Here is a 14,444-nt window from a genome sequence, read left to right as displayed (position 1 = left end):
GAAGAGTTTGCATTTGGATCCAGGGACGGCCGTCCTTTCCCCCAAGTGGAATCTGCTTTTATCATGGAAGATGAAGCGCAGGCTACTCAAGTGTGGCCACGGGCTATCCTGGATTACATGAAGCAGCAGTTAAGGTTCAGAGGAAGGACCAAAAAAAGCACAAAGAAAGGATACATTTGGCAGTTTACTGTAAAATGAATGCAAATTGACATAAATTAATTAAACTACATATGTATTGTCTTTTTTTTCTACTTTTTGCCCCCCCCCAAACACCTGATGAACACAACCACACATCTGCTGTTATATAAATATGGGTACATTTCAAAACATGAAAACATTTATCTTGCAGGTTTGGGTTTAATAATTCCACAGACAGCTGGTTTTACAGTAAATCATGCAACTTTTATGACTTACAGTTTGGTACATCAGGTGTCCTGCTTCCTGTAGCTTTATGCTCTGAAACACATGCCGTGCCGCTGGATATATTCACTGAAGTTGAAAATCGTTTAGGTTCAAATCTCAACTCACACTCCATACCGACTGGTGGCGCTATACTCCGTTTTATTGTTTGCTGAACGTCAACTGCTGCAAGACACCAGAAGAGAAGAAGTCATCGAGGTGAACAAGAGGGAGCACCACGAATATCGTCCTAGTGGGGTATTATTAAGGTATAAGCGTGTTTTATTCTCTTGTATCGAAACGTATTGGCTGATTTTAGGATGAGAAGAAAGTATATGTCCTGTTCACTGACCGGAATGTTCACTTTTAGCTAGCTCACGAAACCAGCTAACGCGTTAGCAGCTAGCTACGGTAGCGAATACACAACTTTTGTTTTGAGCAGCCACGCCTTTATCTAAACGTATTACTATTCATATTTAACGCATAGGCTGGTTGTGATTTTTTTTGTGCAAGACCAAGACTTATAGATAGATATCGATATTTGCAGAACACGTTTTATGGCTCTGTTTCTGATTTGCACTGTTGGCCAGCAGGGAGTTACCATAGGCGTAGCTACCATTATATCAGAGTGGGACGTGCCCCCCCCCCCCCCCCCACATTTTAAAATGACCCGTTTGGACCCCTCCACATTTACTGAGTAGGACACAGGCTGACACACAGAGGCATACAAAGCTCTGAATTGCTCTGATTCTCTAGCAATTCAGAGCAATCCTTCACATCAGCAATAGGTGTTTGACAATCTGTTAAAATCCACAGGAAATTGCAATTACTTCATATTATTATATTATATTTAATAATATACTCCCCCCCCCCCAATATTGTTAATGCTTCCTACGCCACTGGAGTTAGCACAAATGATAGTATCAGAAAACTTTGTGTGTGTATTACAAACTGTACAGTCTGTCAAAAGTTCATTAGTCAGGTAATATCTTGGTGTGTCGTATTCAATGTAAGATGACAGACAACAGGTTATGTACATGTAACTGTTTTTTCTCTTCTTGGAGATGGGAGACAGTGATGATGAGTATGATCGCAGGAGAAGGGACAAATTCAGACGGGAGAGGAGTGATTATGACCGTTCAAGAGAGAGAGAGGACCGACGTAGAGATGACTGGAACGACAGGTAACAAAGCAAAACTCACAACAATCACTCAAGAGCATCATGATTCTGCCATTGTCTTTAGAAAGACGACTAAATACAACCGGCATTTCTCCTTGCTGTTGTTTACTGCAAATATTGTAACACTTATCATTTTATTGTTTCCTGTTTTTTTTTTTCTTATACCTGTGATGTCAACACCACAGGGAGTGGGACAGGGGCAGAGAAAGGCGTAGCCGTGGAGAGTATCGTGATTATGACAGAGGTCACAGGGAGAGATTCACTCCACCTAGACACGACATGAGTCCCCAGCAGAAACGCATGAGAAGAGACTGGTAAAATTATCAGCTACAACGTTTCGCAATCTTTACAATGTGTGTCGTCTTTTACTGATATTCTGTTATCTGTCCTTGGCAGGGATGATCATGGTGGTGACCCCTACCGGGGTGTGGGATATGATTTGGGTTATGGTGGTGGAGCAGGGCCAAGCTATGGCCCACCACAGCACTGGGGACATCCTGACCTGCACCTCATGCAGCCTCATCATGGCATCCCCATTCAAGCAAGGTGAGTTTCAATATTGATTTTCATACTAATATTAGATGCACAACAACAACAAGTTACACACGCATATAGTTAATTGAAAGGTGTGAAAAGGTGAAAAAACAATATGCTTATTGGTCTGTCTAAATTACAAATAACATTTACTGAAAGCTTGATCACCCTTCTCAAGTTTCATCCAACTTGTCACTTTTTTATTAGGCTTGGTAGCCTCCATGACATGGAACTCGGCCCTCCACCTCCAATAATGAAGACCTTTAAGGAGTTTCTGCTGTCATTAGATGATTCTGTGGATGAGACTGAAGCAGTCAAACGCTACAATGAGTACAAGATTGACTTCCGGCGACAACAGATGCAGGACTTCTTTTTGGCTCATAAAGATGAAGAGTGGTACGATTTCAGTTTATCTCTTTGCTGTATAATAAGATTTAATGCAGACGTAGTATCAGGTCAATCACCAAATGTTTAAAGTTCATAGTCATGGCTCATTATTTCAGATGCAACTTAATTAACTATCTAGTATATTTGGCCTGGTCCTACCATCTTGGGTTATTGCAGTGTAGTGTATGTAAACATTGTGCTACATCAGATCATATTGTTTACATATTTATTTGATGGCTAACAAATCACAAATGTATTGCATTACAATAGTACAAAAAAGTAGTAGTAGTAGCCACCTATCCCCTAGGATCAGGCACACATGATCTTTGTTGCAGTACCCCAATTCTCTTATATTGTTTGAATTGATTGGCTTTGTAAAGATTACTGCACATAAATTTTGCTAATCAGTGACTCATTTAAAGTATTGTGTCTGAATTCTGATAACAATCATGTAACTGAACAAAAAGTTTTGTTCAGTTACATTTTAGTTCTTTGAATTGATTTTCCACTTTGTAACAGAAGATTTTACAGTTGTTTGCTGCTTTTTTAATGCTTATTACACTTGTTTCACAGGTTTCATGCAAAATTGTTCTGTTTTGACATAACCCGTTCTTCCTCCCTTCATTTCAACTACTACGTTGGCGACGATTTTTTCAAGATGAAAAAAAGTGGAGCTCATCCGCAAGAGTCGGTCTTAGACAGCAAGGGCATGCACTGCGCACAATGCAGTTGCTTCTAGTCACACAGTACCAGGGATTTTAGTTAGACAGCCAAGTAGCCTTCCGCACATGGAGATTTTTTTTCTTGTTTTATGTTTTTTTGGCACTATTTTCTTTTTATATTCGGATCAAATCGAATCCCAAAACCGAATTTGTGTGTATACAGACACACCTTTGGGGTGAAGTGGAGCGCATTTTCACAGAAGAGACCCCTCTCTGTATTTATTTGTTAATAATCTGCCAGAACAAAAGGTAACCGTGGTCCACTCAATGACAAACATTTTAATGTGACTTTCTGAATTTGTAATGTATGCTTACATTTTGTAATTTCTCTGTTGTGTGATTTTTCTTTCTTTTTTTTGGTGAGTTAATTTCAAACTTTTAACATTTTACAATAACTAGAAATTATAATCAAAACATCCACACACTGACAGACCTTACAAAGGGACTAGGCTATGTAGAATATAAACAACTATCTTGTCATGTGCTCAATTTGGCATCTCTTTTTCCAATCAGCAACTCAACAATCCGGCTTTAAATATATTTGTTAAGAATTTAGTCAAAATAATTTGAAACATGCAAATCAATCAAAAATCTGTGATGATATGATGTGGTTGTATATAATATGTGTTTGTTCTCTAACATTTGCAACCCGTTCATCCCATCCCCCATCATTCCCTTCCCACCTTTTTTTGTGGAACCCTAACTCTGGACACAGGTTTAGGTCTAAGTACCATCCGGATGAGGCCAGTCGTCTTAAGGCAGAGGCCCAGAGTGCTCTGCTCAATCGTCTGAATGTCTTTATGTTCCTGATGGACAATAGCTGGTTTGAGAATGTCTCTTTGGACATTGAACAGACTCCAGCCATCATCAAGGTTCTGGATGCAGGTGAGGCCTTAAGAATAACTGTTGAGCAGTTGTTTTATGTGTCTGCATTGCCACCATTAGTTGTTACTTGAACTCTGTACCATCTTGTTTGCCCTTAGCTGTGATAAAAATGGAGGGCGGGACAGATCATGATCTTCGCATCTTGGACATGCCGTCTGAAGAAGAAGAAGAAAGGGAAAAATCAGCATCTGTTCAAGGGGGTGCGGAACCCCACAAGAGCGAAGATCTCAAAACCTTACGAGGGGATCGCAAACCTTCTTTAGAGAAAGACAAAAATGAGAAGGTATGAATTGTTCTGTTACACGGGCAGTAGAGATTTGTTAGTGCTGTGTTGCTGACAGTGAATTGTGCCACAGGACGACTCTGCCGGCGCAGAAGGGCCTGAGACTGCAGAAGGGGAGGATGTGAAGGAGGAGCCAGAGAAAGAAGCTGCCAAAGAGGACATGCCTGAACCCAAAAAAGTTAGTGTTCCCTTTATACTGGAAATTATGTGCTAATAAGAGATAGATAATAGCCAACTAAATACTACTGTTCTTATTTGTTAGCCAAGAAGAAAGAGGAAGCGCAGTGGAGACAGCGATGATGAAGCCAGTGCCTCAGAGAGTGACTCTGACTCTGATTCAGACTCCAACTCCAACTGCTCTGACAAACCTGTGAAGAAGGAAGAAGTTGAGGACAAGGACGAAGATGAGGAGGGTGAAGGTGAGCAACCGAATCTCCAATGTCAGATTTGAATTTTCAGAATAAAATGATAGTGTATATGATATTCTATAATGCATAAATAACTACTTTTAACCTAATGTCTAATGTCTTATCTCCAGAGGAGAAACCAAAGGAGAACTCTGAGGAAGAGAAGAAGGAAGAAAAGAAGCCCAAGGATGACTCTCCCAGACCACGACCTCTACACAAGACCTGCTCTCTGTTCATGAGGAGCATCGCTCCCACTATTTCCAAGGCTGAGATTATCTCTGTGAGTTGAAAACAATGTGTTCATTACTCCAGAGACACATAATAAAGTGCACTCTTTATCCTGTGCCTTACCCTAATGTCAATATCTACGTCTGTTTTTTTCTCATCAGCTGTGTCGCCGTTACCCAGGATTTCTGCGCGTTTGCTTATCTGATCCCCATCCAGAACGCAGGTTTTTTAGACGTTGCTGGGTGACATTTGATCGCAGCATCAACATCAAAGAGGTCTGTTGGAACCTACAGAATATTCGAGTAAGTGACATTTGTTATCTTCTTGAGGTTCCTGTCAAAAATATAACTGACAGCTGTCCGTTGTTGTTAATATGTGCAAACTTGTTTAGTATAGTTGAAATGTGGGAATCACTTGGATATTCTGCTGGATTTAGACTTTTTGTTCTTTTTCTTCTGTTGATGACTGTAGATTGCAAATGTCTGCCTCAATTAAATAACTGACCATTTTGGTTCACCAAGTGAATCATAGCCGCACTAAAGGAGATCCTCAGACAGACATTTGTTTTTATTACTTGTGTAATCTATGTGATAGCACTAGAGGTGATTAAAATCTGTTTTACTCTGTGAACTTCAAAGCTGCGAGACTGTGAGCTGGCACCAGGGGTGAACAGGGACCTGGCTCGAAGAGTGCGGAATGTTAATGGCATCACTCAGCACAAGCAGGTGCTCAGAAATGACATCAAGCTGGCTGCCAAGCTTATTCATGCCTTGGATGAAAAAGGGGACCTGTGGGGCATCAAGTCTCAGGTGGATGGGCAGAGCAATGAGGTACTGATTCTTAGCATGTGCAGATTTGATTTTTTTTCCAGATGATCTTGTGAAGTTACTCATTTATGTATTGTTTGTTTTCAAAAGCGGCCTGCTCAGAACCCCATCTTGAAAAATATTACTGACTATCTGATTGAAGAGGTGAGTGCTGAGGAGGAAGAGCTGCTGGGCTCTGGGAGTGGAATGGATCCCGAGGAGAGCACCAAGGAGGGCAACCCTCCTGAGACAACTGTGGAGAGAGATGACAAACTAGCAAAGGTCTGACTTTTAAATTTAGGAGTATGGTTAGGTTACAACACAGTCTCAAATGTCTCAAAAGTCAAAATTTCCACCCTTCTTGTTTTAGGTGTTGGACCGCTTGCTCTGGTATCTGCGCATTGTGCATTCAATTGACTACTACAACACCTGTGAATACCCCAGTGAGGATGAAATGCCCAATCGCTGTGGCATGATCCATGTACGTGGGCCAATCCCTCCCAACCGCATCGCACATGGAGAAGGTCAGTGTGTTCCCGTTGTTTGCAGATTATAGCACAGAGTGCACTGGCAGGGGAAAAAGTAAACATGAATTCTCCCACTTAACATGATGAACATGAGCTGTGCTGAGACTAGGTTTTCACTGAATCTACTGCACTTTTACACGTCCTTGATGCTACACTTTGCATTATTGTTTTCACATGGAGAATTTAGACATTGTGTAGTTGCTGCGTTTCAAAAAAGAACATCTCCTTCATCATCCTTCTCAATAACAGTGCAACAGTGGCAGAAGATGATTGAGGAGAAGTTGATGCCCTTGTTCAGTTTAAAAGAAGTCCTGTGTGAAGAAGAGGCAGTGAAGATGGGCCGCAAGGATCCTGAAGAGGAGGTGGAGAAGTTTGTATTGGCTAACACTCAAGAGCTGGGAAAGGACAAGTGGCTGTGCCCTCTGAGTGGCAAGAAATTTAAAGTGAGCACATGTTCAACATCATAAAATAATGATCTGAAATATATATATATATATAAGTGTAATTTGTATTTTGCCTTTTAATTTAAGGGTCCTGAGTTTGTACGGAAGCACATCCTAAACAAACATGGGGACAAAATTGAAGAGGTGAAAAAGGAGGTTGCATTCTTCAACAATTTCCTGATGGATGCTAAGAGACCATCACTGCCTGAAATGAAACTTCCTCCAGTTCCCAGCCCAGGTCAAGGTCTGCACCTTCCTGTATTCAGTTCTTTTTTAAATACACAATAAACAATTATTTAGTTTCAGCAAAATGGGCAAAAATGGTGTGCACTGAAGCTTAACAAAATAATGAACACTTTTTTTTCTATTGTTGGTTTTGTTCCACAGGCTTGCTTTCTCCCAGCATGCCATTTCCACCACAAGGTCCCCAGGGTCCAATGGGCTTCGCACAACCTCGTCCTCCTCTAATGGGCTACGGTGGTATGTACAGTCTGTATTTGTTGATTTAGCAGGAATGTGTTTGTCACAGTTTATCTATTTTTTATGACATTTTTGATTCTTCCTTTACAGCAGGTGGGCCTCCTTACCCTCCCAACCAATTTGCAGGAGGCCGAGGCAACTATGACAACTTCCGTGGACAGGGTGGCTACCTGGGAAAGCCACGCAACATTAGGTGAGAAACCTGTATGTGTGATTTTTATTCTGTTTTTGGGGAATTCTGAAACTATCTTTTCAGATCTTTTCTATTTTTTTTTCTTCTTCCTTGATTGTTTTTGTCCTTCTCACATCATCTCAGAATGTCACGAGGTGATCCACGCAACATCATTGAATATCGTGACCTTGATGCACCGGACGATATGGACTTTTTTTAGTGGTTCGGTCAGTCCTTTCAGTCAGTGTGGAATCTGGCCTGCTTTTTTGAACTATTGAAAATATTTTGTTTTCTTAAATATTTCTTTTTGTTGTCATTGTACAAGTAGAACAGACTTCTGTACTGCTGTAAACTGGATCCTCAATAAAGTTGTGATGAAATTACAAAAATATGTATTAAATGACATCCCGAGGGGAACAACAAAGAATTTCCCCTTGGGGATAAATAAAGTGATTCTGATTCTGATGTCAGTTTTTTTTTGGCTTTAGGCAGATCAGAGCAAAATAGCCAGTCAGACTTGTGGCCTTTTTACACTGTGTGATTTTTAGCGATCTTACAAGACCATTGCATGACACACTATGTGACGTGAATCTAATAAACTTTGGTACGATCGCCAAGTTTGGAAGACGTGGATGCGGAGTGACAGATTTCTGACATCTCTAGAATTTTATCTCAGCTTGTCTTTGGTCACAAGATGCCGACAACGGCCATCGCGGAACCTGTCTCATAGTGCGACATAAGACCACCGATTTAGAGCCACGATCAAAGATATCTCTACGATTCCCCTCGTCTTTCGTCTGCGACAGCCCAGGCTCTCACAGTGTAAACCGGGCATTAAAGGTGACGATAGTGGAAGTTCATCCTAGGCACCTCATGTCCTTCCATGGTCAGGTAGTTTTAAAGACTTAGGGTCTAGGTCAGCACTTCATTCTTGTTTTCAGGCAGATACAATCATTTATATGTTGGAGAACACCAGCAGAATTATACAGCAAAATAAAGGGAAATTATAGGCATGATACAATTTGACATAACTCAGGATTTAATATTTGAACCATATGGTTTAAATTCTAACAATCCAAATCTTGCGTAAACACAAGAAATACAGAATATAGCATTATATGTCCCCCTTTTTTCATGTTATGCAAATACAATACTCCCACATTATAGCAATTATATTTGATGCAAATAGTAATCTTAAATATATTCTTATTTGGTTAGAATTTACCGTATAGACCTTAGGTCCAGATCCTGCTTCGACTAAGCACCCTTTGCAGCAAATGGAAAAAGAGCCACCAAGTTCAGGTCTATATGATCCAAAGCTTGTGATTTTCAGAAAGGCCACAGCTGACCTTGTGTTCATGGAATAATTTTGATAGAGCCTCCATGTACAGTTTATGATAGTGGTCAACTTCCTCATCTGTAGGTGTGACTCTTTTTGGCACAGAGATTGGACTCCCCACTGTAAGAAAAAGGCCATAAAATGGTCTCAGCATACCAAATTGATATCAGTGGTTATTGAAAGAATGCATGGAACACTCACCAACAGTAGTGACTGGAGTCCTGTAGGGCAGGAATGCGAAGCGTTCACCAACAAATAGACACGGGGCAAAACCCATGATCTTTTTAAACAAGTCCTGTAACCTGCGACCCAGACTGCCCTCAGAGAAAATCACCTGCTGAAAGAGCTCATTCTCCCCAAATGAGTAAACAGGCACCAGATCAGCCCTGTGGAAGATCAACAGAGACTAGTGTGTGTGTGGTGAGTACAGTAAACCTCATTGATTACTGTCATTTCACATGTTTTTCTCACCCAAACTCAAGGGCCACCCTGACAAATCCCTTTCTTTGCTTCATGACCACGGTGTTGGCACCAGGAGAGGCTGCCAGAGATTCAGCAGCGCCCCCTATCACAATCACCACTGCATTCCCTTTGCCGCTTTTTGATACGAGGTGGGCAAGGCTGGGTTTGCTGACCGGATAAAGCCCTTAATAGACAAAGTAAGAGCTGCTGTTGAAAGACATGAATTAAACAATAAAAAAACACCTCTCATTCAGCAGGTTTCTACTAATAACTGCCAACACAGTTTATGAACTTCATATTTATATTTAGCCAGATGTATGAGTTCTATCTAATTATGACGGCCCTATGTACTCTATGAATAATTTCTGGTATAATAAAAAGAACTCATCAGACTACATGATATTTAATTTCCCTCTGCAAACAATTTATGCATACCTGCACACATTATATACTCCCTAAAGAGTGGTATCTTGAAAAGGCCTGCCAGTATTGCCAGACAGGGTCGAACCCCGGGAAATGTCTCGTTGAAGCCAGAGCTGTCTGTGGTGAAGCAGCTGAAAGCTCCAACACTCATGATCCCGTGTGGATGGCAGCCTAGGATGTAATTTTTGTTTGGCTTCAGCTCAGCCGTCTTCACCAACTGGGCAAAAAAAAAAACAGGAGATTTCTTGTAGTTGATCACAGGCATTCTACTGTTAATTATAAAACCAGACCCACTGTCACTAAGCTGATGACATCGCTCTGATCAGAGACAGTTATAAAATGCTAATTTCAAAGATTCTTATCCCGAGTAAAGCCATATCTGCCTTGATAAAGAATAATAACAGATAATGGCAATCGCTTTAAAACAGACTTTGATTCATGGGCATTTCATGTTTGCAAGTATATGCAAGGTGAATTCTTCCGTGTAAACTAAAAATGGGTCATTCATATAGTACAAGCAAATTTAAACACACCGGACTAAGGAAAGAATGAAAATGGGGGAAAGTGCAACTTACTTTAATGGGAAAGAAGTCTCTAAAGTGATTCCATACCCTCCACTTCCTCACAAATCTTGTCTTCCTGCCCCCTGATGGAGACAATAGAATATGAGATGAGAATATCCCACTTTTACTTTGTATGCTGAATGCAAACTAATACTGAACTTTGCATTCATTTTTCATTCACTTCATTGTAAAATCATGCTAAAACATTGGATTTGTTCATCTTCTTTGATACCTCCTTTACCTCTTTCAGGGGTGTACCAGTCCATCACCAGCCATACGAAGTACAGAGTGGGCAGCGGCCACAGACAGGTAAACATTAGATACACCATCAAGATTATGCAAGCCAATCCTGAAGTCCATATGTTGGGGAGTACAAGAGATGTTGGACATGAGCTCAGATACACTCATCAATACAATGATGTTTAAAACATGTAGGAAATGGTTTGGACTTACCTAAGAAGAGAAATGTTAGCACCCATTGAAAAACACTGATTGCCTCTAAAAACTCCTTGTATGGAGTTTTTTCTTTAGTCATTCTTAGAACCTGGGGGTGACACCATAAATATTCAGCAATCTGCATTCATTCAATAAAGGTCAATTACATTTATTTTATGACAACAGAAATGACAAGTTGTTTTATGCAAGATTATGATAACATGTGTGAGCTATGTTTGTGATAGAGAACAGATTGTGTTAATGATCAGCACTTCAACTTGTGCTTTTAATCTTCCTTTAGGGAAGGAAGAGACTTAAAAACTTGCAAGGCATGCAGCAGCCTGATCAAATGACTCACTTGTGAACAAGCTCACAGGCAAACTCAGACACTAGATTTCTAATTTGCTAACAAATAAAGCTGTCATCAGGCAGACTATTGCACCACAATACACCTTTGGCTAAAACTCATTAAGACAACATAAGACAACTTTTAGAATCATACGGCTGAGCATAAAACACAGTACTTTACCTTACTAGAGCTAATTCCAAGGTTAATTAAAATGGATGCAGATTCACAGCTTTTCCACAGTTCGGCACTGTGCACTTTGACCAGATCATGCTAAGCTGCTGATAACAAATCCACTCCCCCGATACTTTGACACACAAAGCAAGCTATGTCAGAGATAAACTTGGCAAAGTTTTATAGTTGGATTATTTTTTGTACAGGAATGTTATATAATTTCCAGGATGGCATGGTTTCAGGATCAGATTTTTGTTTTTGGGTCACTCTAATGGTCAACAAGATTACATTTCTATCTGTTCAGGTAATATTCAATTTAAAGTAATCACACACAACATTACAGCCATTGCATTGTTGCTTTCTCTCTTACCAGAAATACTGTAAAGGAAGCAGTGTCATCAATAGAAATACTGTTCGGATTAAATCCTGTAGCTCATGTTCACATTGAAGCTCAACACTTCCGGCCACAGGTTCACAATACAGAGAGCGAGTTTCAGGAAGTAAAGGGATTCTGCCCTGTGAGCCACTAGGAGACGTATAGTGGAGGAAGTGTTGAGACACTAAATGATACCACACACCTTCCCCTCTTGCATCATATTTTCTCTCATAAGTGAGAATCTTGTACTTGATTTAAAAAATAAGTGGAGTGATAATAAAATATGCATCACAGAGCAGACAGTTTTCTAATACCTGGGGTGATGGGTACGTTTTTGGGTCTAAGGGAGAAATGGTGAGTTCTAGAAAGTTCTAGTTACACACTTATCTGGTACACTGCCCCTCCATGAAGCAGTCCGGAGGCGTGATGACAACTTCATCACTGCCAAAATGGTGACCACTGAGCCCCTTTGTCATCTCGTGAGAGTAGCCAAATCAGGCAAATACAGCAGGTGCTGGAGTCCACAGTCCTGAATTATTGCATGAAGGCCAATGTTGTCAGTTTTCTTAGAAAGTTGGCCAACACTACAACACCACAGGGACTAGTGACTCTGCATAATCACAGGAGTGGAAATGCATGTGCATGTAACACAAGCTGCACAACTCCTCTCCTTCTATCTTAGGCCACAACTCTGTAACACTGCACCCGCTCACATAAGACTGCAGCAGCAGTGAGCTCCTCTGATCCCTGAATCACAGAGAGAGGGGAAGTCCAGGTCAGACTTACTCCATTCATTTCCTGAAGTTAGTCTGGATGATCAGACCTCTGTGCACCAGTCATTTCAGAGTATGGATGATACAAACCAGGAATGTGCCTCAGCTTAGACTTTCTTATTTTGTTATTTTACTGGGAAGTGTGATTGCTATATAAATATGTATGATGGATAGGCTCACAATATAATAAAATGTAGCACACAGTACCAGATACCGTGATGTGTAAAGAGCTACAAAGACAGTACCTGCTCCAAAAACCCCCTCATGTCGTTTTACGCTCCAGCTGCACACACTGCTCTTAATGAATACGTGCTCCAATTCACTTTGACCCAGCAGACTGCAGAATCCAAAACCTAAACGTGGACTTCGCCTTCAGTGTGCTGCACGCCTCTACCTGTGGTCGCCACAGTCCAAAGACTGCAATGATACACATTAGATTAGATTAGATTAGAGGAGGCCCGGCCGTGTTCCTCAAAAAAAAAAAAGCGGGCACACACACGTTTGTCTCACCTATGTAGTCTTTAGGGGGCGTGTCAGCCTCACGCAGGCCCTGCGTATGGGCGGCCTGATCACGTGACAACTCCACCCCACACACACACACACACAAAAACACAAGGTAGAGCATCAAAGATGATGTTTTCCTTTATGTAGATTAAACTAAATCTTAATTTATTCTAGCTTGTGATGATATTTTTGGTTGGCTTTTATTGAAATGAGTGGTCAGACAGTTATTCATATGACGGCTTAGCCTACTTTGTGGTACTCAGCACGGGGTTTTATTCCGAGCTTATTTTATACTTAATAGTATTTTATCCCATATTATATCATAGAGACGCTCACATAATTTTTTTTTATAAGCTATATGGCAGTTTTGCTTTGATTTTGTGTCCCGTATAAAAATGTGTCGGCGGGGGGTGCTGCTGCTGCTTAATGTAAAAAAAAAAAAAAACAATGAGCAGAGGCGGTGAATATTATTTTAGAAATAAAAAGAAAAAAAGGTAAACAGCCGGGTACCCCCCCCCCTTCCCTCTCTCCCTCCCCTCCCCTCCTAAAGCAACCACTGGTCTGCTCTCACTCAGGAAGTACTGTATGAATATTAATATGGATGCAAATGCACAGTGAGGATGCCCAGCGCTTGAACCAACACAGCGCGCTGAGATCTGCGCATTTTTGTTTTGACGCGGTTTTTTCTCTCTCTTCCTGCCCCCCCTGCCTGATCTCACAGCATGTTTCTTTCTGTGGAGGTCGCATCGGAGCGTTTGTTTGATTTTTTTTTCAAACGGACAAGGATGGACATTTTGTAGCGTCGCATTGAATTGCATCATGGTTTTCAATCAGATCTCACACCGGCCAGCCTATACACCGATCCTCGGTAGTACAGTGCGCTGTTTATCATAAAAATGGAAGACCTTTCACGTCAGGAAAAGGCGTCAGACCCATGATATGCGTCTGAACAACTGATTTTTCAGCTTCACGTCAATTGACACATCTGGGAAAAGGGTTTTTTCCCCTCCCCTCCTCTACCAAGACAGCTGTGTCATCAACAACCGGCGTGGTTTTGTTGTTGTCTGATTTTTACGAGTCTGGGCAACTGGATAGGTCTGTCGGCATAAGTCTACCTCTGCGCCAGCCATAGGATACACAAGGTAGGTTTAACACCTTTTAAAAAACAAATCAGCGCATCTGTCGCGGGTGTCATGTAGCCTGTATGAGCAGCTGTCATAGTCAGAACGGACCGCCTGCCTAATAAGCAGAGGAAAACATGATGGTGTATTGCGGAGGGGACGTCGGGCCTATAATGGCATTTTTACGCGTAAATTTCATGGAATGCAAGGCTGACAGTGAGCCGCTGTGCGTTCACAAGCCAGATTAGTCAACCTTGAAGGCTCGCAGCCCATGTCGGTGAATGTAAGGCCTGCAGTCTTATCTCCCCAAAACACAAACGATATGGCAAAACCGCTACCCAATATAACCCACGGTCCGCCTTTAACTTCAGTCGTGACAAGCCCTTATAAATATTTCACCAAAAAACACAAGCCCCCATCAGCTGACTGATGCTGATGATGCTGGAGGAGCATGCACGCGTTCTTCATCAAATGT

The 14,444-nt window shown here is 41.3% G+C and overlaps 2 protein-coding genes across 6 annotated transcripts; one reads left to right on the top strand and one right to left on the bottom strand.

Moving 5' to 3' along the window:
- Window positions 1–574: 574 nt before the first annotated feature.
- On the top strand, window positions 575–7,918 carry srrt (serrate RNA effector molecule homolog (Arabidopsis)). Of its 3 annotated transcripts, none has more exons than XM_028421795.1 (19): window positions 575–668; window positions 1,464–1,582; window positions 1,765–1,893; window positions 1,976–2,125; window positions 2,321–2,509; window positions 3,938–4,107; window positions 4,206–4,390; window positions 4,464–4,568; window positions 4,653–4,809; window positions 4,929–5,077; window positions 5,187–5,327; window positions 5,664–5,855; window positions 5,943–6,113; window positions 6,202–6,355; window positions 6,608–6,801; window positions 6,889–7,039; window positions 7,189–7,281; window positions 7,372–7,474; window positions 7,598–7,918. In XM_028421795.1, the coding sequence occupies exons 2-19, from the start codon at window positions 1,464–1,466 to the stop codon at window positions 7,671–7,673; spliced, it is 2,628 nt and encodes an 875-aa protein (XP_028277596.1). In that variant the 5' UTR covers window positions 575–668; the 3' UTR covers window positions 7,674–7,918. The 3 variants fall into 3 exon arrangements, with proteins under 3 accessions (XP_028277596.1, XP_028277595.1, XP_028277597.1); XM_028421794.1 differs by having other exon boundaries at window positions 6,889–7,045; XM_028421796.1 differs by having other exon boundaries at window positions 6,889–7,045; window positions 7,372–7,485.
- Window positions 7,919–8,469: 551 nt separating this feature from the next.
- On the bottom strand, window positions 8,470–12,792 carry mogat3b (monoacylglycerol O-acyltransferase 3b). 3 transcript variants are annotated; one of them, XM_028421513.1, is made up of 8 exons: window positions 12,590–12,792; window positions 10,694–10,784; window positions 10,482–10,589; window positions 10,253–10,323; window positions 9,690–9,894; window positions 9,264–9,438; window positions 8,994–9,178; window positions 8,470–8,912 (listed from the first exon to the last, which is right to left on the bottom strand). In XM_028421513.1, exons 1-8 carry the CDS (start codon window positions 12,608–12,610, stop codon window positions 8,758–8,760), a joined length of 1,011 nt encoding a protein of 336 aa, XP_028277314.1. In that variant the 5' UTR covers window positions 12,611–12,792; the 3' UTR covers window positions 8,470–8,757. The 3 variants fall into 3 exon arrangements, with proteins under 3 accessions (XP_028277314.1, XP_028277316.1, XP_028277315.1); XM_028421515.1 differs by lacking the exon at window positions 12,590–12,792 and adding an exon at window positions 11,566–11,689; XM_028421514.1 differs by lacking the exon at window positions 12,590–12,792 and adding an exon at window positions 11,205–11,313.
- Between the last annotated feature and the right edge of the window lie 1,652 nt (window positions 12,793–14,444).

Source organism: Parambassis ranga, chromosome 14, assembly GCF_900634625.1.
Source record: "Parambassis ranga chromosome 14, fParRan2.1, whole genome shotgun sequence".
Taxonomy (NCBI): Eukaryota; Metazoa; Chordata; class Actinopteri; family Ambassidae; genus Parambassis; species Parambassis ranga.
This window is presented reverse-complemented; position numbering and strand designations above follow the sequence as displayed.

Excerpts from the sequence above, each read along its gene's own strand:
- srrt (XM_028421794.1), top strand. The coding sequence starts at position 1,464 with ATGGGAGACAGTGATGATGAGTATGATCGCAGGAGAAGGGACAAATTC. Across the intron at positions 5,856-5,942 it reads TGGATGGGCAGAGCAATGAG|CGGCCTGCTCAGAACCCCAT; the intron begins GTACTGATTCTT and ends TGTTTTCAAAAG. Across the intron at positions 7,475-7,597 it reads GGAAAGCCACGCAACATTAG|AATGTCACGAGGTGATCCAC; the intron begins GTGAGAAACCTG and ends ACATCATCTCAG.
- mogat3b (XM_028421513.1), bottom strand. The coding sequence starts at position 12,610 with ATGAGGGGGTTTTTGGAGCAG. Across the intron at positions 10,590-10,693 it reads GCTAACATTTCTCTTCTTAG|GATTGGCTTGCATAATCTTG; the intron begins GTAAGTCCAAAC and ends TATGGACTTCAG. Across the intron at positions 9,895-10,252 it reads GAGACTTCTTTCCCATTAAA|TTGGTGAAGACGGCTGAGCT; the intron begins GTAAGTTGCACT and ends TTTTTTGCCCAG.